At 39.1% G+C, this 21055-nt stretch overlaps 1 protein-coding gene across 1 annotated transcript; it reads left to right on the top strand.

Annotated features, from left to right (window-relative positions):
- Positions 1 to 2047: 2047 nt before the first annotated feature.
- LRRC66 (leucine rich repeat containing 66) lies at positions 2048 to 20077 on the top strand. The gene is made up of 4 exons (XM_089669246.1): positions 2048 to 2468; positions 5346 to 5515; positions 5914 to 6253; positions 11623 to 20077. Exons 1-4 carry the CDS (start codon positions 2054 to 2056, stop codon positions 19776 to 19778), a joined length of 9081 nt encoding a protein of 3026 aa, XP_089525372.1. The 5' UTR covers positions 2048 to 2053; the 3' UTR covers positions 19779 to 20077.
- The last annotated feature ends 978 nt before the right edge of the window (positions 20078 to 21055 follow it).

Genomic DNA, 21055 nt, shown 5'->3' with positions numbered 1-21055 from the left:
TCCTGCTTTTAAATATATCCACAAGATTTCACATTCATTTGTGTGCCTTGCTGGTTTCTAGGGAATTTTGGTGCTCATTTTAGCAAACTTGTAGTGGGCTCCTAATAAAGTTGGCAGGTTAGGCTGGCCACACATGGGTCGATTTCTGAATGATTTTTCGTTCGAAAATTGGACCTAAGAATAATCGGCTGATTTTCGCTCTGTTAGTGGGGCAATGGCACCGGCCGATTTTCGTGGTTCCTCCCCATTTTGTGGGCATGCTGGAAAATTCATGAAAAACGACCGATTTTCGAAATCATTGGTGGTACCATCGGATTACAGAATGAACGATGTTTCCGGTTTTCAATCGAAAAATCGATCGGAATTCAACCCATATATGGCCTGCTTTAGTGTGACATTGTTATCATGCTATACCTAGGACAGCTTGATCTCACACCTGGATTCACAGCATATATTGTAAAGTATGATTTTTTATACACTTAAGCAGGCCATACATGGGTCATTCTGTAATCTGATGGAGCCACCAATGATTTAGAAAATCAGTTGTTTTTCACAAATTTTCCAGCGTGCCCGATAAACGAAATGGGGAGGAACCACAAAAATCGTCCGGTGCCATTGCCCTACTAACAGAGCGAAAATCGGCCCATGTATGGCCGGCCTTACCTAACGTTACACTGAATTCAACAGCTACCTGATTTAGATGTAAATGGCATACAGTTGGGACTGTAACATACAGTGCTGTGCAAAATTATTTGCCCCATTCCTAATTGTTTTTGCATATTTGTCACACTTAAATGATTTAGATCATCAAACAAATGTTAATATTACATAAAGATAACCTGAGTAAATACAAAATGCAGCTTCACAGCCGGGTGCTCACTGCGCATGCGCAAGTAGCGCTGTGCTTTTTGAATAATCCCGCAGTTTTCTGGGATCTGTCACATGTCCCAGAAGTCTACGGGGAGGGAGGCAGGGAGGACAACTTCCGCTATGGATTGCCTAGGCGATCGCAGCGGAAGTGGGTACCTGTCAAATTTGGGTACCCACTCCCACCCCTCGCTCCCCAAAGGTGCCACTCCTTAACGGAGAGTGGAGGACCAGTCCTTCCCCTTTTGGGTGGGGCTCCGCTTTAAGCAGGGTATACATGTAGAGTTTTTTTTTTCCATTCAACCAATGTGTTGAACAAAAATACAGATCCCTGCATCCACACAAGCCAACAGGACAATTCAGCTTGCTCTATCAACTGGCTACTGTTGAACTGAGAGCAGTGGACAAGTACCGCAATTTGGCCAGTTCATGCTGACCTGGCTGCATTTCACTACATGTATACCCAGCTTTACTGGCTGGATTACCACATTAATTAATTCCTCATACACCCATTCGAAAGACCATGTTTACCTACATAGGATACCCAGGAGCTTCATGCATCCACCGGCATGCAGTTCCGTTCATGTCAACTGGGACACAGTCGCTGCTCCCAATTTCACAACCGTACAGGTGTGTATCCCCAAACTTACACTGCCTGCATTTGGGTACATGCACCTGCACCCACTGGGATGTCAAATTGGGACCAGTGACTGTCTGTTCAGGTGTTGCAGACCAATTGATATAAACAGAACTGCTTGCATGCGGATGCACAGAACACCTGTACATCCTGTGTGGGAAAATGCAGCCCTGCACATGAGTGTATGCTTTAATATGCACATGGGGATGATGCCTAAAGGAAAAAAGAATATAAAAAAAAAAATAATGCAACAACTGGTAAGGTGCAATATAACACATTTTGTTTTTTTGGCCTAATGCCGCTTTAAATATCTAAGTTCACTCACTCACTGCTTTAGACATCAGATGTTCTCCTCAAGTCCACTTAGAACTAGACATAAAATTTAGTTCAGGTGTGAAGATCAGATATGAGTCAGGTATTAGATATTTGCTACAAAAATAATAGAGAGTAAGTTTTTGGGAAAAATAACATGTCTAAATTCATTATTTTGGTTGATGTCAAGTTTATCTTAATATCAGAGGTTTGTTTTCCCTTTACACAGTAACAATTATGGAAAGTCCCTGCATATTCATGGTGATTGCTTCCCTTCTTGCTGGCTGTGTCAGATGCCATGAAACCATGTCTGTTTATTCTGGATGTCAGTGGAACAATGTCCACTTTCTGGACTGCAGATCCACAGGAATTACCACTCTTGGAGAACTCTTCTTTCTGGATCAGGAGACTAAGAATGTGACATCTTCAAACCATTTACAAAGATACATGAGGACCACCACACACATCGATCTTAGTTATAATATGATGTCAGCATTACATTTAAATGTCTTCTACAAGTTTGCATCTCTGGAAACTTTAAACATCACCAATAACCAGATCTACAAAGTGTCAATAAATGAGAAAGGTGCCCTCCTGACTTCATTACAGACACTTGTATTAAATGGAAACAGGCTGATTGCTATTCCAAAAGGTAAGAAATAACTGCAGCAAATGTTATAACCCTATTCAGGTCCACTATATGATCCAAGTGTGCCCAAGGCAAATATTACATTAGTGGCCTATAAGAATCTTTGTGTGAGGTAGATCTGGAAAGCTGAGCCTATTAAGTTTGACAGGTGAGTACATCATATTCCAAAAGCTGTCACTTTTGGCGCAGATGCAATTTTTATATCCATTTTTATAGTGCAAATTGTATTCTTTTCCATCTCCAGACCAAACCTCACAAGTGTTTTTTGGGGTAAATTGACACAAATCCCTGAGTAAATCCTTCCCAGAAATGAACAGTGGAGGCTGTTATAGAGGTCGACTCCATATTAAGACCTATGGTATTGAAATGGGATGTCCAACAAGTTCATCCTAGGTGCGATAGTTATGTGTCCAAACGTTTGGCTTTATGGTGTACTTTAACTTCACCTTTATGTTTATTTATTTTAATTCACTTAGATCTGCACAAAAGTAGTCTGTGAAGTTAAATTATCTTTATTAGAAAAAGTTGTAACCTGGGTCCACTGCTGACGGTGCAACTTGCATTGCTTCTTTTCCATGAATGATGTTTGAACGAGTGATCATTAGCAAGATTGGAGAGTGTGACAGTGGAACATATACATATATATATATATATATATACACACATATACATACACAGTGAAGGAAATAAGTATTTGATCCCCTGCTGATTTTGAATGTTTGCCCACTCACAAAGAAATGATCAGTCTAAAAATCGATTGGTAGGTGTATTGTAACACTGAGAGACAGAATAGCAAAAAAAAATTCAAAAGAAATGCATGTCTGAAAAATTATGCACTGATTTGCATGTTCATGAGGGAAATAAGTATTTGATCCTCTTCACAAAACATTACTTAGTACTTGGTGGCAAATCCCTTGTTGGCAATCATAGAGGTCAAACGTTTCCTGTAGTTGGCCACCAGGTTTGCACACATCTCAGGAGGGATTTTGGCCCACTCCTCTTGGCAGATCCTTTCCAAGTCATTAAGGTTTGGTGGCTGGCGTTTGGCAACTCAAATTTTCAGCTCCCTCCACAGATTTTCAATCGGATTAAGGTCTGGAGACTGGCTAGGCCACTCCAGGACCTTAATGTGCTTCTTCTTGAGCCACTCCTTTGTTGCCTTGACTGTGTGTTTTGGGTCACTGTCATGTTGGAACACTCATCCATGACCCATTTTCAATGCCCTGGCTGAGGGAAGAAGGTTCTCACCCAAGATTTGATTGCCCTGTCCATCGTCCCTTTGATGCGGTGCAGTTGTCCTGTCCCCTTAGCAGAAAAACACCCCCAAAGCAGAATGTTTCCACCACCATGTTTGACAGTTGGAATGGTGTTCTTGGGGTCATAGGCAGCATTCCTCTTCCAAACACAGCAGCTTGAATTGATGCCAAAGAGCTCGATTTTGGTTTCATCTGGCCACAACACTTTCAACAAGTCCTCCTCTGCATCATTCAGATGTTCAGTGGCAAACTTCAGATGGGCCTAGACATGTGCTTTCTTAAGCAGAGGGACCTTGTGGGCAGTGCAGGATTTCAATCCTTGTCAATGTAGTGTGTTACCAACTGTTTGCTTGGTGACTGTGGTCCCAGCTGCCTGGAGATCATTGACAAGATCCTCACATGTAGTTCTGGGATGATTCCCTGGTGATCGGTGCTGATCCCTCCTCTGACAACTGAAATTGCATTTCCCGGTGATCAGTGTGTCATTGGACACAGCTGATCACATGGTAAAAGGCCGTTGTGATTGACCATAGGACATAGCGATCATGGAGATCGCCGGGGGCGCGCAGGAGAGCGCGTTCTGGGAGGACGCCATATGACGCCCTCCCAGAACTGGCAGGCCGCAGTGAAGCCGTCATTCGGCTATCTGCGGTCGGCAAGTGGTTAAAGTGGAACTTTATTTTAAAAAAAACAACATATAAATGTGAACAGTGTTTTTTGGATATACTCAGGAGATCTTCATGGTCCATTTAAGGGACAAAAGGCATGTTGAGAGATCCTGCAGTCATTGAATGTAATTGGATCTTGCACAAAGCGGTGGCGCATATTTAGGGCCTTGGTTTAATTAATAACAGAGGATTTTTATATATTTACATTTTATATTTATTTATTGTTTAGTAGCATTTATGAATATTTATACACAATTTTATGTTATATGGGATTAAGTTATTTCCATTAATCAGCGCTGCACAATTTTGGTTATATTATTTGGTTTAGTTATAAAGTATGAGAGTGGCAATGGGTGCATAGCTGCTGAGAAATGGTGACACTTAGTTTATGGTAATAATTATACATTTTTCTCACTTTTTAGTTCGGTAAAGAATTATTTTGGCGTGGCACAGGCACCATGGATTGATTAATATACTATTCATATTTATTTTGGTTTATTTTTATCCTACCAGCTCACAAAGCTTATATAATATAAACCTTGTGGTTTGGTGGATGGACTTGTGCTATATACAGTATATACAGTTAACACTTCTTTAGTCTTTCCTGTAGCCTGGGCTCATTAAAAGTACGCACTGCATTGTGGTGTGTAAAGGATCGATAAAACTCAACCACAAAGAGAGATGTGTGTTGTAGTAACGCACCATAAAAAGTGCATTTTACTGCACGTTACTGCAACATGATAGTGTGAATGCCCCCTGTATGGGATGAAAAAAGTGCTTCCAGTGGTCAGAGACCTTTCAGTGAAACAAAACACGGTCTTCTATCTTGTTTTTGCCCACTGATCAATAAGATGCATGCATGAAATCAAACTACATTTTCAAAGCAGTCAGCGTGGAAAAAGAGCACCACCTATATCAGATAACATTGTTTACCTACACTTTATTTTCCCATACAGGACTGTGCAAACTGAAATCTTTACAGACTCTTAGCTTATCAGCCAACAGAATTCTGTATATTCAAAGAGATGACTTTGAAAACTGCACAAACCTCCAGCACGCAGATCTGGGGGAGAACAGGATCAGCAACATACATCCAGATTCATTTCGGGATCTCAGAAATCTACAGGTGACTTGTTTTATTTGGGTTATTTAAAACCAAATCTAACTAATTAGAAAACAGAATAGGTTATTAAGGAAATCACATATTGAACACAGGCTCCTGCTTGATAATTCCATGGTAATTGTTTTCATATGTAAGAAGATTATATACTATAGCTGGTCACACATTTAGACTAGGTTGCTTTTTTAATCACAGTCAGAAAAGTAAATGTATATAAATAGTCACAGTCAGAAAAGTAAATGTATATAAATAAATAGTTTTTCATTTACTGTAATAAAATCACAGAAACGTGAAATCTTTTAGGCTGGATAAAGAAGGGCTATTGTTAGCATAAGAAACATACATTAAAAGCAGTATCAAAAAATGTATTTTAAATATGTAATTATCGCAATTTATTTTTACAGATTCTGAAGCTACATAGCAATACCCTATTTAACCTCTCACCCCTGGTTTTTTTATTCAAACATGTCCTGAAAGCAGATATTGATTTGTCAGACAATCCATGGGCTTGTGATTGCAGTCTTCAACCTTTACAAGATGTAATTTCATCTCTATCTACGGGAGTGGGGAAATCATGGAATGTTACATGCCGTACACCTTTCTCTAAAGCAGGACAGCACATCCTTTCTGTTGAAAACAGCAAATCCTGCCAGACATCTGATTACAGCTATGTCAATGCCAAGACACTAATAATCACTGCTGGGGAAGAGACTACTTTGGTCTGTGAATCTTTCAACCAGTTGAGTAAGTAATACCATTTAAAAGTCATGTCTAAATTTAATGTCACAAACAGAACTAGATATCATATCTACAGTTTTTTTAATTAGCTTTATCATTCAGATGTAAAGAGAAACTTTACCATTTTAAATTAGATTTAAAATTCACTTTAAGGCCTTGTACACACAGGCTTCAGCCTAAAGGGCAGTATGTACAAGGGTTTACCATTTGCAACACCTTTAGAGGCAAAGTATGGTTAATGCTCTTTTGGCCACACTTTCCTATGGATCACAGGAGTGCACTTAGTTTTGCATCCCTGTGACCCAGATTCAGCCAACAATGGGCTAAAGTCCCCTGTTGGCTGACATCACAGAGGCAGTACTGGCTCTGCAGGGATCCCAACAATAATGTCAGGATCCACCCAGCTACCTTCCTGGCAGCTGGCTCAGCCTCTTGTGTGCTGACAGCCTGAGCCAGTTGCTCCCGCCCCTTTCACTGCACAGCCCAGCATTTCAGTGAGTGCTGAAGGGGCAGAGCAGAGAGCCAGTGTCTGACACTCACCACTCTCTGAGGACTGAGAACTAAGCGATCAATGTTCATGTGATTGCCCGTTTCTCAGTCTTACAGCTTACAGGGGACAGCTGCAGGCCGACTCTATGCTGCAACCATTTGGGGTAGTATGTTTGTTTTTATTCCCCTACTTCTCTTTTATAGTACCCTTCAGATTTGGGATTGCTAAACACAGATAATACAGTACATGCTTACTGTCTTTCTATACAAGCTTCTGTAGTGGAGTGCCTATTTACTTACCATACTCAGATGGAGACAAAGAGTCCCATTCCCACAACTCCCTGAGTTCTTGGACAGCAGCTCTGAGAGACCACGCTTGATAAGGTAGAGGTAACAGGGCAAGTGATCTGCAGCCAGGCAGTCAGGCCAGAGCCTAATAGAATGCAGTTTCTCTAAGCTGTGGGGAGCCTCTCCCTTACTGCTACCATTGTACCATTGCACTCTAGTTCCAGTGGGGTGACACGTCTTCCTTTGGCTTGGATTGCTTCAGCTATTCACCTGTGCTATCAAACTTAGACCCCATTCACACATGTGGAGATGTGTTCTCTGGAATGATGAATCACGCTTCTCTGTCTGGCAATCTGATGGACATGTCTGGGTTTGGCATTTGCCAGGAGAACGGTACTTGCCTGATTGCATTGTGCCAAGTTTTAAAGTTTGGTGGAGGGGGGATTATGATGTGGGGTTGTTTTTCAGGGGTTGGGCTTGGCCCCTTAGTTCCAGTGAAGGGAACTTTTAAGATGTCAGCATACCAAGACATTTTGGACAATTTCATTCTCCCAACTTTTGGGAACAGTTTGGGGATGGCCCCTTCCTGTTCCAACATGACTGCACCAATGAACAAAGCAAGGTCTATAAAAACATGGATGAGTGAGTTTGGGGTGGAGGAACTTGATTGGCCTGCACAGAGTCCTGACCTCAACCAGATAGAACACTTTTGGGATGAATTAGAGCACAGACTACCAGCCAAGCCTTCTCACACACTCCTAAACCTTGTGGACAGCTTTCCCAGAAGAGTTGAAGCTGTTATAGCTGCAAAGGGTAGGTCAACTCAATATTGAACCCTACAGACTAAGACTGGGATGCCATTAAAGTGTAAAGGCAGGCGTCCCAATACTTTTGGCAATATAGTATATGTGCAACTCAAAGTTGCTGAACTTCAGTGTAGTTCATGCACTACTTTGGTCCAACTTTCATGCAACTTGAGACTCATAGACTTCAATGTTAACCCTCAAAAGTTGCATGACAGTCATACCTGAATATTTTTCATGCAACAGTGGGTCCAACTTTGCAGAGGGACAAGTCGCATCCAAGTCATACCCATTGAAAGTTGTGTCAAAGTTGAACTCGAAAGTTGGGCAACTTTGGAGTCATACAAGTGTGAATGGAGCCTTAACCTGGATTTCACAGTAGGGAATACTGTCCATGAGGATAATCGCAAGTAGTTGTATTCTGTGTTGTTTTACTAAAGCAGTTATTCTCAGCTTGACTCTCTATTGTTATAGAGATTGTTATTGTGGCTATATAGCTACGTTACCCTGACTGAGTCACAGTGACACTGCAGTGAAGAGTCCAATTTTTGTGCAGCTTTCATGTTTGTATAGTGTTCCCTATTCTGCATATTTTTTGCCATCCTGATCTTGTTTTGTATTATTGCTTCTAATGTTGCACCTCTTTGATAAACTGCAAATTACAGTTACTCTCTGTTTGATCATCAATTACACATTTAGTTAAACTTGGTGTCCTAGCGTGTCAGGAGACATATAGGCCTACTGAGCTGAATTTTTATTCTTAAATGGAGTGGGTCTTTATTTTTCCATTTCTGCTTTCTCTTGAGTGTGTGAGGGGCGCAACTTCAAGGACTGTCTGCACTAAAATGCTAAATGTCCAGAGGTCTAAGTCTGTAGTCTCTGACCATCTGTTTTATGTTGTTGCATAGCATTTCAGGGAATACCGAAGGAGATGGTCAGAGACTACAGACTTAGACCTCTGGGCATTTAGCATTTCAGTGCAGACAGAAGGCACAGGTGCACTGTCCAGCCCTGTTGTCATCAGTCTGTAAAACGTCATGAGAAGCTGGATGGGTCTGGGCAGTGCAACGAGTGGTACTAACGCTTAGGGCCCAGGGACAAATGCATAGAATGCAGACTTATTGCATCATGCACTGTCTAGACACAGCAGCATTCAGTCTCTATATAGAGTTTTTGAAGTTGCTGGCAGTGTGGCTGGGCTGTGCACCTATGCCTTCTGTCTGCATAAAAATGCCAGGATCTCAAGCACAGGGAATAGATTACCAGGTGAAAACACCTAAAAAATTAAAACTGATGCAGCCACCACATCTAATGATTGGTAAGCTGCAATATTACATTTTATGGTTTTGGGTTTAGTAAACTGTTTTCAGCAACTTTTAGCTATAGGTGGGCTTATAATAAAGCTAACCTGTAGGTAAAAATTCATATCACCTAAATGTGCGCCATTTAGGAGATATTCACTTCTGCAGTCAGAGACAGCATGCAGTCCATTCAGATCACTGTGCCACGGCTTCTGCATGCATGTGTGGGGAGTGATGTTATGTGACTCGGCCATTCAAATGTCAGGAGCTCCCGAACCCAGACGGAAGACTGGATGAAGATGGAAGCCCTGTCAGTGATGACAGCACACTGCTGGAGGGCTTTGTTTTCAGGCAAGTCTCTCATAATATGCTAGTATGAGATGCATACTAGCACATTATGACATTACTTTGCAGAGGGCCCAGGATTTTGTTTTCCTCCATTTACTAACGCTTTTGGAATAGCACTTACACGGTACACTTAGGGTGTAGTGGGATCACAATATACAAACTTTATAAGAGGAATGAAACAGTAGAATATACAATGAAGGGCAGAATACAGAGCTGGATACAAGTGGGATGGGTAAAAAGCATGCAGAGTATAATATCAGTGTGGAAATGACACATTGAAGTGGGATGTGAGGGATGCTTGGTGCAGAAGGCTCTGCAGTGTGGTGTGAAGAGGGTGGAGTTTCCAATGCATCTGCCTAATACACTTCGCTCAGCTGCAGGCTTTCTCCCCAATATGTTGGGCAGAAGTTTGCCTGGTATCCTGATAAGAAGTCTCCCATCTATCATGCTATTCAAATGGCTTGGTAATCTGTCCCTTGTCCTGCTCTATAACATCAGTGGGCTCCATAGACCTGCTGTTGATGTGAGGATGCCAGAAACAGTCCACTGATGGATTGTATGTACGCACCAGTTGCTGGTGGGGCAGACGATTAGGTGAGTATATGGTTAACTCCTCTCCTCTGGACAAAACAAACACTAAACTTTTTGCCTAAAGCTGGACTTTAAGCTTTGACACTGAAAGATAGAAGTTGATTTTTCAATTGTTGTTGAACACATGAAAAGGAAATTCAAATAAATGCTTTATGTGGGGATTGGGGCTAAAGAGTGGTGATCAATCAGGAGAATCTGCGATTCACTAATGTAAGATTCACAAAAATAAATACAAATAAAAGAATAAAAATCACATATCAGGCAATACTGATTTCATGACTTACATGCATATATTGAAGCAACTATAAATATTTGCAATTTGCTGATTTGAGAATATATTTGCTAATTACTATCCTTGAAACCCTTGGGCACTGTTAAGGCTTTTATCCATGTCTTTACCAATGCAGTTTTTTAAAAACCTGTTCTACAACGTATATGCTTTACAGTTTGGAGGAGGTGCCATAGGCGGTGTGGTGCCCGATCTCCATAGTTTTGGACTTCTGAGCAATAGAATGGAGTACAATAGTTGCATGATTTTACCATATCAGACTCACTTCACTCTCATCTACCAAAACCAATTGAAACAGTTTTCCAATTTTAAAATAACACTTAAAGTGGCTGTAAATGTAAAAGGTTTTACATTCCCTGCATTAAGGTAAAAACCTTTCCATGTCAGCTCCCCCAGGAATTCTTACCAGACCCCAGTTGTGATCCAAATGCTGTGCCCATCTGCAGAAGAGCTGCCCTTCTCTCCCCTCTTCTCCCAGGAGGCTTGGCAGCAGCAGGAGCCATTGACTTCTGCTGCTGTCAATCAAATCCTGTGAGCAGAGAGTGGGGGGCGGGGTTGTGCCATACTCTGTGATTCAATACACACACACACAGTGTGGCTCGGGATCTAGCAGCTTGCTATAGGGGCACTCAGCATTCAGACACCTGTAGTTCGTAACCTCATGCTCCAACTACATGAGTTACTTTTGTGGCAGATTTGGGCATTTTTGTCCCAAATAAATGGGAATGCCTGTAAAATCTTAAACCAAGCATTTGTGAGTGTTGTTTAAGCTGTAGGAACTGGTCTCCTCCCCATAGTGCTTTCCATTGGCTAAAACAAAAACACCTGAAGCTTGAATGCACATAAGCTTCTAAAGTGCTCATATATTTTCACAAAAACACTCAAATAAAATTGCCCTCCTCATGTGTGAATGCATCCTTCATGTGATAGGTTAATCTTGTTTGTAATTTAAAACTCTCTATTATGTTGCATGCTAAGGTTAATTGGCAAATTTTGTTTGATTTTAAATGTAACTGGTGAACCTTTGGAATTGGAGTCCCTCTATTTTGTTGTATATTTATGGATGAATCTTCTTTCAAAATTGTTGAAAATGTTGGCCAAATGCTGAAAAATACAAATGACCAAATATGCATCAGACATTAGCTGTGTGAATTGCAGAGCAGATCCTTACAAATAGACTCTTTATACAGAAACATAAATACAAATGTTATGTTATAAAAGCTAATATTAATTTTCATGTGTTTATGATTTGTCACTATTTTGCAGGAAATAAGGATATACTCTGGTGGACTCCACATGGTATTATTTCAAAAGAAAGACAAAATGCCAATTATTATCTCAGCAACACAAATAGTCTAATAATAAGCCAGCCTGATGATTCTGATAAAGGTCTGTATGTTTGCCTTACAAATGCTGCAAGGATTGCATATCAGGTGGGCACACAAGTAAATAACCTAAAAAGTATAAGGAGGAGTCCAAGAGATCTACAACTGAGAAATGTTCGAATGCAAACTCAATACAACTTTGATCTAGCAGTTTCCCTTTCAGTTATAATAACATTCCTGATTGCCTTTTTTCTGGGTGTATTCATAAGACCATACCTGGAGAGTTCATGGAGAAAGTGTTGCAAGTCAAAAAATGCAGAAGCACAACATTCAGTTGCAGTTTATGAAAATGAAGGGTTCACTCCAGACTTAACAACAAGAAAACATGGTGTGAATAGTGATGTGAGCAGTTTTTCACAACACGAAACAATACAAACTTTTGAAAAGCCTGATAATTACAATCTGGAAACAGAAAACATTACACAAAGACAGGAGCGTGCTATAGACATTCAAATCCCCACATACTATGCTGTTCAAGAAATAGGTGAAGATGTAAATAAGCCTACTAACAGACTACCTAAAACAAAACGAGTGAAGTGGGCCAGCAATGAAGACTTTAGTGCAAACGTGAACCTTAAATTTTGTATGTCTTTATTAAAACCTATCAATTTCATAGTTTCAGACTCCTCTATGCCAGATATGGTATATGACCATCAATCACATACTACAATCTCTGAGAACTTTAATAGCATCAGTGACCACACAGACAAAAAAGACAGTATCAAGATGTCAGAGGACATCTGTTCTTCTGATGAAGGTTCAAGTTTTTCTTTGGGTTCAGAGTATGACATTTCAGATGACGATAGTATAATAAACGCAGATTTGCAAGAGTCAAAACATGGAAGACAGGATTGCAATGACAATGTGAGTCTGACAATAAACCTCAAACATGTGACATCTTTATTAAAACCTATTCGCATCATAGTTCCAGACTCTACAGCTCCTGCAATAGCAAAAAGTCCCAAGCAAAAGCAGTTGTTTCCACTGAGCATATCAACATATCCAGATAACAGAATGCAAAATGTGGACAACTCACCTCAAAATCATCTTCAAGGCATCAATGTGGAGGCGGTGCCATGTGAAAACTGTTCTTCAGGTTCAGTGAACAAGCACAAGAAAAATAAAGATACTTTGAAGACATTGTATGATACCAGTTCATCTGATGAAAGTTATATATACGCTTTTGATTCAGAATATGACCTTTCAGACGAAGACGAAATACGAAATTTTAATATACTGAAAACAAAGAAAAGCAATAAAAATAACAGTCCTACAGTGAACCTTAAATATGTTATGTCTTTGTTAAAACCAATTAATATCATAGTTCCAGAGTCAACCACAACCCAAATAGTAAAGAGTCCTAAACAAAAGCAGTTTTTCCCGTTGACCATGTCTAAATATCCAGAAAACAGATTTGAGAATTTGCAACATTGTCCTTATATTCATGATCAGGACAAACAAATAACAAATGATCAGTGCAAACCTCAGTTGCCTGATATATCTGAAATCCATTATACAGCTGCACAAAATTATAGCAGTACTTCTGATGAAGAGTCAAACAATTCAGAACACTATTTTTCAGCTGAGGATGCATTTATTGATTCTTATTTCCTAAAAACCCAAACACAGTTGGCCAATAAGACTCTTAGTCCTACAGTAAACCTAAAACATTTGATATCCTTATTAAAACCCATTAACATCACAATTCCAGATTCCACCATACCTACAGTCGTTCGAAATTCTACACAACAGCAGTTGTTTCCAATTAACATATCTGGATGTCCAGAGAACACAATGGAAAATGCTAACATTTCTTCTGATAATCATGATAAAGACAGCAGTATACCCGTAGAGCAAAGTGAAAGTCATTTACAAAGTACTGATCAGAGAAATCAATATTCAGATACCTGGCCAGTATTTGACAGTAGTTCATCTGAGGATAGTTCAAATGATACTGATGATTCTGATCAAGATATAAGTTCTGTTCTGAATAAACCATTACCAAGAAAATGGATAAGCAATGTATATCCTACAGTGAACCTCAGACAAATCATATCTACTTTAAAACCCATTCAAATCAAAGTTCCAGATGTTATCCATTATTCAGATAGCCTCACAAGTCCAAAGGAGGATTTTGAGCTTAATTTCCAGAAACTGTCTTATTACTCTTCATCTGATGAACATTCAAATGACTCTTCTGATTCTGACCATGACAGTAAAGTTGAATATGTGACTAAGAGTTCTACTTTCCCTGTACCAACACCAAGAAAAAGGACAGGCAGTGAAAAGGTTTATCCAAGTGTGGACCTCAAACATATAATATCTTCATTAAAACCTATTTGTATAAAAATTCCAGATTTATCCCATTATTCAGATACTCTAGTAACGCCTAAGAAAGATACAGAGGTTACCCAGAACTTGTACGACGCTAGTTTATCTGAGAGTTCTAATGATTCTGCTGATTCAGACCATGAAGGTTTTGATGAACAGGTCATAATAAGTCCTAATGTTTCTAAACCAATGCCAACAGAAGTGAAAAATCATGAGGATCTTACTCCAATGGTCAACCTCAAATATATAATTTCATCATTAAAACCTATCAATATCAAACATCCAGACACAACGCAATATTCTGCTCTTCTTGTGAATTCAGATACGAATAACGAAGTTAAGGTGTGTGACAGAAGTTCATATGATGAAGAATTCAATGATTTGTATGATTTAGGACATGAAGGTTCCTACAGAAATGTGATAAGGGGGCCAAGCTTACCAAAACCAGTATCAACGGAATGTACAAGCAGTGAGACTTTCTATCCTACAGTGAATCTTAGTCAGATAATATGCTCTTTAAAACCCATTCAAATCAATGTTTCAGACACAGATTGTTCAGATGTTTCCATGAGTCCAAAGAGAAGCACAGGGGTTACTATACCACATCTGTATGATAACTGCTCATCAAATGAAAGTTCAGATGATTCAGAATATGATGGTTCAAAAGAAGATGTCATATCTCAACCTAACTTGACTACAGCAATGCCAGCAGACTGGGAAAAAAGTATAAATGTTTATCCTACAGTGAATCTTCAATACATAATATTGTCATTAAAGCCCTTTCATATCAACGTTCCAGACTCAACTCATGATTCAGAACCTCAAATGTGTCTAAAGAAAAATATAGAGGTTATGCAGAATCTGTTTGAAAGTACCTCTTCCGATGAGAGATCAAATGATTCTTTAGATTCAGAGTATGGAAGTTCAGATGAAGAGGCGATAAGGACTCCTGCTTTGCTTGCAACAACAGGAACAGAATGGGCAAGCAATGAGGAACTTCCTGCTACAGTAAACCTCAAGCAGGTAATCTCTACATTAAAACCAATTCACATTAAGATTCCTGGTACAACCTGTAATTCAGATATTCTTAAGGATACAGATGTTACCCAAAAGCTGTATGACTTTAGTATCTCTGATACTACAGAGTCTGAAAGTTCGATTGATTCTGCTGACTCAGAACATGAAGATTCAGATGAAGAAGTTAAAGAGAGTATTATTTTGCCTGAAGCAACAACAGAATGGAAAAACCATGACTATCCTACTGCTACAGTGAACCTCAAACAAGTAATATCTTCATTAAAGCCCTTTCATATCAACGTTCTAGACTCAACCCATGACGCGTGTCCAAAGCAAAATATAGAGACTACCCAGAAACGGTTTGATAGCACTTCATCCAATGAAAGTTCAAATGATCCTTTTAATTCAAAGTATGAAAATTCAGATGAAGAGGCGATAAAAACTCCTGCTTTCCTTGCAACAACAGGAACAGAATGGGCGAGCAGTAAGGACCTTTCTCCTACAGTTAACCTCAAGCATATAATCTCTTCATTAAAACCAATTCATATTGCCATTCCTGATACAAAATGTAATTCAGATATTCTTGTTAAGAAGGATACAGATGTTACCCAAAAGCTGTATGACTTTAGTATCTCTGATAGTACAGCATCTGATAGTTCTAATGAGTCTGCAGACTCAGAACATGAAGATTCAGATGAAGAAGTTAAAGAGAGTATTATTTTGCCTGAAGCAACAACAGAATGGAAAAACCATGACTATCCTACTGCTACAGTGAACCTCAAACAAGTAATATCTTCATTAAAGCCCTTTCATATCAACGTTCTAGACTCAACCCATGACGCGTGTCCAAAGCAAAATATAGAGACTACCCAGAAACGGTTTGATAGCACTTCATCCAATGAAAGTTCAAATGATCCTTTTAATTCAAAGTATGAAAATTCAGATGAAGAGGCGATAAAAACTCCTGCTTTCCTTGCAACAACAGGAACAGAATGGGCGAGCAGTAAGGACCTTTCTCCTACAGTTAACCTCAAGCATATAATCTCTTCATTAAAACCAATTCATATTGCCATTCCTGATACAAAATGTAATTCAGATATTCTTGTTAAGAAGGATACAGATGTTACCCAAAAGCTGTATGACTTTAGTATCTCTGATAGTACAGCATCTGATAGTTCTAATGAGTCTGCAGACTCAGAACATGAAGATTCAGATGAAGAAGTTAAAGAGAGTATTATTTTGCCTGAAGCAACAACAGAATGGAAAAACCATGACTATCCTACTGCTACACTGGACCTTAAACATGTAATATCTTTGCTAAAACCTATTCATATCAAAGTTCCAGTACATTATTCAATTATTCCCTTCCAAGCAAATATAAATACAAAGGATAACCATCAACTGTATGACAGTACTTTATCTGCTGAAAGTTCAAATGATTCTGTTGATTCAGAAAATTCAGATGCGGATGATAAAAGAAGTTATATCATACCCAAATTAATTCCAACAACATTGGAAAGCAATAGCAATCCTAGTCCTACAGTGAACCTGAAGCACGTTATGTCTTTTTTTAAACCCCTTAATATCACAGTTTCAGATTCAACAGAGTACCCAGGTGTTTTTGTAAGATATAATAAAGATACAAATGTCACCCAGAAGCTGAATGATATTTTATATAATGGCAGCTCAAACAACTCTGTTAATCCAGGTGAAGATATGGGTGGATATTATCTAGCAGAAGCAGCAGAAAGTACTCCAAAGCACTATGGCAGCAGTTCATCTGATGCAGATTCAAATGAATCATCTGACTTAGAATGTGAAGGTTCAGATGGTGAAATAAGGAGTGCCATTTTACTTAAACCACCCTTGGAAGAAGCAGCAAACAATGAAAATGTGTATGCTACAATAAACCTCAAACATGTAATATCTTCACTAAAACCCATTAGTTTTGCTCTCTCAGATTCAACTCAATTTTCAGGTACTCTTGTGCATTCACAGAAAAATATAGAGGACATTGCCAAGAATTTGGATGACAATGTTTCATCTGATGAAGAGTCAAATGATTCTTCACATTCAAGGTATGAGGGTTCAGATGAAGAAGTGATGAGTCCAGCTTTGCTTGAACAACCAACTGACTGGTCAAACAACAAGAACCATACTCCTACAGTAAACTTCAAACATGTAATATCTTCATTTAAACCCATTTGCTTTGTAGTTGAAGATTCATACAAGCTGACTACCGTGGTTACCCCAGACCTGTATGACAACAGTTCATTTGATGAAAGTTCAAATGCTTCTGCTGATATGGAACATGAATGTTCAAGTGAACACTTGATATCTTTTCCTTTGCCTAAAGCAATACAGACAGGACAAGAAAGTAATGTGAATGTCTGTTCTACAGTGAACCTAAAGCATTTGATATCTTTATTAAACCCTATACAAATCAAAGTTCCAGACACAACATGCTATCTAGATATCCTCACAAGTCCTAAGGAGAATATAGGGATTACTAAACCGAATCTGACTGACTACGATTCTTCAGATGAAAGTATAAATGATTCTGTTGATTCCGAACATGAAAGTTCAAATGAGGATATTAACAGAAGCACTGATATACCCAAACTTATTCCAACATGGGCAAGAAATGAAAATCTTAGTTGTACAGTGAACCTGAGGCATGTAATATCTACTTTTAAACCACTTGATATAACAGTTGCAAATTCAGCCAAATATTCTGGTACTCCTATGAGCCCAAAAACAGATGCAGAAGTTATACAAAAGCTGTATGGTAACATTGTAACTGATACAATTCCAAAAGATTCTGATAATTCAGACAGTAAACGTTCTGAAGATGTGGTCATTTCTAACTTACTTGACACAATGTCAACAAAATTATCAAGTAATGAGAAGGTCTATACAACGGTGAATCTCAAGAATGTAATCTCTTCATTAAAACCCATTTGTATTAAACTTCCAGATTCAACAAATTATTCAGATTCATTCATAATACCCTTGAAGGCTGTAGAAGTATCCAAGGAACTATATATAAACAGCTCATCTGATGAAAGTTCTGCTGAATCAGGACACGAGGACTCATATGAAGTAATTAGTCAGAGGATGCACAATACCAGTTCAACTGAGGAAGATTCAACTGATGAAGATTCAATGCTGCAAGATTCACATGAAGGCATTCTATTAGTTAAGAATTCTACTTTAACTGAGCCAACACCAACGGAATGGGCAAGAAATGAGAACCTCAGTCCTACAGTAAATTTCAGACATTTAATATCTTTATTAAAACCCATTAAAATCCAAGTTCAGGACCCACCCTATCATTCAGATCCTCCAAAGAGGAATACAGAGATTACCCAGGAAGAGTATGAAAATAGCTCAAATGATAATAGTTCTTCAGATTCAGAACATGGATATCCAGATAAATATGTGATAAAGAGCTCTTCATTGCCAAAACTAACACCAACAGAAAAGGCAACAAATGGGAATGCCTATCCTACGGTGAACCTCAAACATGTAATATCTGCACTGAAACCCATCCAAATTTCAGTTCCAGAATCAAAGCAGTATGAAGATACTCTCTTGACTTCAAAGAAGAATATAGAGGTTACTTCAAAAACAACCAATGATATCAGCCTACCTGATGAACATTCAAATTACTTTGCAGATTCTGAGCATGAAGGCTCTGTTGAATATATGGAAAGGAGAACAGAACGGGAGAGACAAAGGCATGTTTATCCCACAGTGAATTTAAAACATTTGACATCCTTAGTAAAACCTGCTCAGATCAAAGTTCCAGATTCAGCTCACTATTTGGATACTTATAGGAGTTCAAAGAAGAAAAACAAGGTTACTGCTGAAAACCACTTTGAAAACAGTTCATCTGATGAAAGTTCAAAGGATTCTGCTGATTCAGAACATGAAAATTCCAATAAAAATATGAGTTCTAATTTGGCCAAACCAACACTGACAGAATGGTCAAGCACTGAGATTGTCTATCCTACAGTAAATCTCAAAAATGTAACATCTTTACTTAAACCAATAAGTATAGTAGCTCCAGAATCTGCAGTACCTCGAGTGCCAACGTGGCAGTCATATTTCTCAAGCAGCACTGGATATAAAGAAAATCAAACAGATGATTTTAATAAACATCAACCGGTCAGCCATTCTTTCAGCCAACCTAAAATTAAGTTCCATAATAAACATTATAAACATTATTCATATGCTTTCAAGAATCCCAGCAAAGATAAAAATGTCATCTTAACCTCATATAAGAAAATGTTAGCAAGCAAAAGATCAGATAACATTGATGAATGGAGTCATAAAGGATTAAACAAAAGTGATACAACAAATTCTGATCTCCTTAAATCAAAGTTGGCTGCTCAGGCAAGTAACAAAAACGATTCTGCTGTGGTTAATCTAAAACATGTGATGTCGTTAATAAAACCAGTTAGAATTGTTTATCCAGAATTAACGACGACTAAGCTAGTTAAACATCCTCCCCCCATACCACCAAGAAAGTCTAGAAAAAAGTTGCAGGAACAATCATCCCCCAGCTTTCATGAAAAGCCAATGACATCAAGATTCCCTGTACAATACTCTACAGTTTTCAAAGACTTATCACAGAGTGATCTGATCAAATTGGACATGGATTCCAGTGAAGAAGTTGCACTTTAACCACTTCAAGTCCGGATACTTTAACCCCCTTCCAGTCCAGCTTTCAGCACTATCACACTTCGAGTGACAATTGCTCAGTCATGCAACACTGTACCCATATGGAACTTTTGTCATTTTTTTTTAGACAGAGCTTTCTATTGGTGGTATTTGATCACCACTGGGTTTTTTATTTTTTTGTATATAAATTTAAAAATTCTGAAAATTTTTGAAAAAAATTATTTTTGCTTAGTTTTTGATATAAAAAAATGGTCAAAATGTATTCTACTACATTTTTGGGGTAAAAATAACCCAAAACAGTTTATATTATTTAGTCTGTGTGAAAGCTATAGAGTCTACAAACTATGGAATATATATTTGAAAATTGATCAGTTGAGACCTTAAAATGCTGGACGCTGGTATGGGGTATGGAAGTGATCAGGATGCTGGTATGGCGGTGATCAGGACGCTGGTATGGTGGTGATCAGGACAGTGATATGGGGTGATCAAGATGCGGGTATGGCAATGATCAGGAAGCTGGTATGGGGTATGGCAATGATCAGGGCACTGGTATGGTGGTGATCAGGATGCTGGTATTGGGTATGGTAGTGATCAGGGTGCTGGTATGGCATATGGCGATGATCAGAACGCTGGTATGGCATATGGCGGTGTTCAGGGTGCTGGTAGGATGTATAGAGGTGATCAGGACGCTCGCTGGTATGGCGGTGATCAGGTCATTGGTATGGTGTATGGCTGTGCTATTGTGAACACTGGGACAGGTGACAGGGGCTGGCTGCATGTTTATTATTGACTACAATGGGCAGTGATCTGGGACACTGAGGTGGCTGGCACAGCAGTCTGTGAGTGTACCAGCAGCCTGACAGGCTGCTGTACACTCACAGGCTGCTGCATTGGCTCTCTCTGCTCTCACAGTAAGAGCAGAGAGAACCGTTCTTTAGTTTCACTTTCAGTGTTTACTATGTGATTGCTGTGATTGGTCACAAACACCATTTGATTGCATGGACACAGTGGTAATGTGATCCACTGTGTCCGGGTGACATACCAATCACTGGGCTCCAAGGTGTGTGCTCTGTGAGCCATGCAGGAGCAGCTGATGTACAGGTATGTTAGCCCTCATCGGCAAAGCTTCCCATCCACCGTCTATAGGCAATCAGCAAATGGGAAGCGGTTAATGCTTTTTCTGATCACATGAAATCTGGACAATTGATATGAGTCATGGCACCCTTCCCAAGTCTCTAATTTATATTTATGTTAATACTACTGTTTTCCTTTTATATTAC

Source organism: Staurois parvus, unplaced genomic scaffold (genome assembly GCF_062004578.1).
Source record: "Staurois parvus isolate SC_StPar_1 unplaced genomic scaffold, SC_StPar_1.0 ptg000071l, whole genome shotgun sequence".
NCBI classification, from domain to species: domain Eukaryota; kingdom Metazoa; phylum Chordata; class Amphibia; order Anura; family Ranidae; genus Staurois; species Staurois parvus.
The sequence above is the reverse complement of the archived record's forward strand: the minus strand, read 5'-3'. Positions and strand labels throughout refer to the sequence as shown.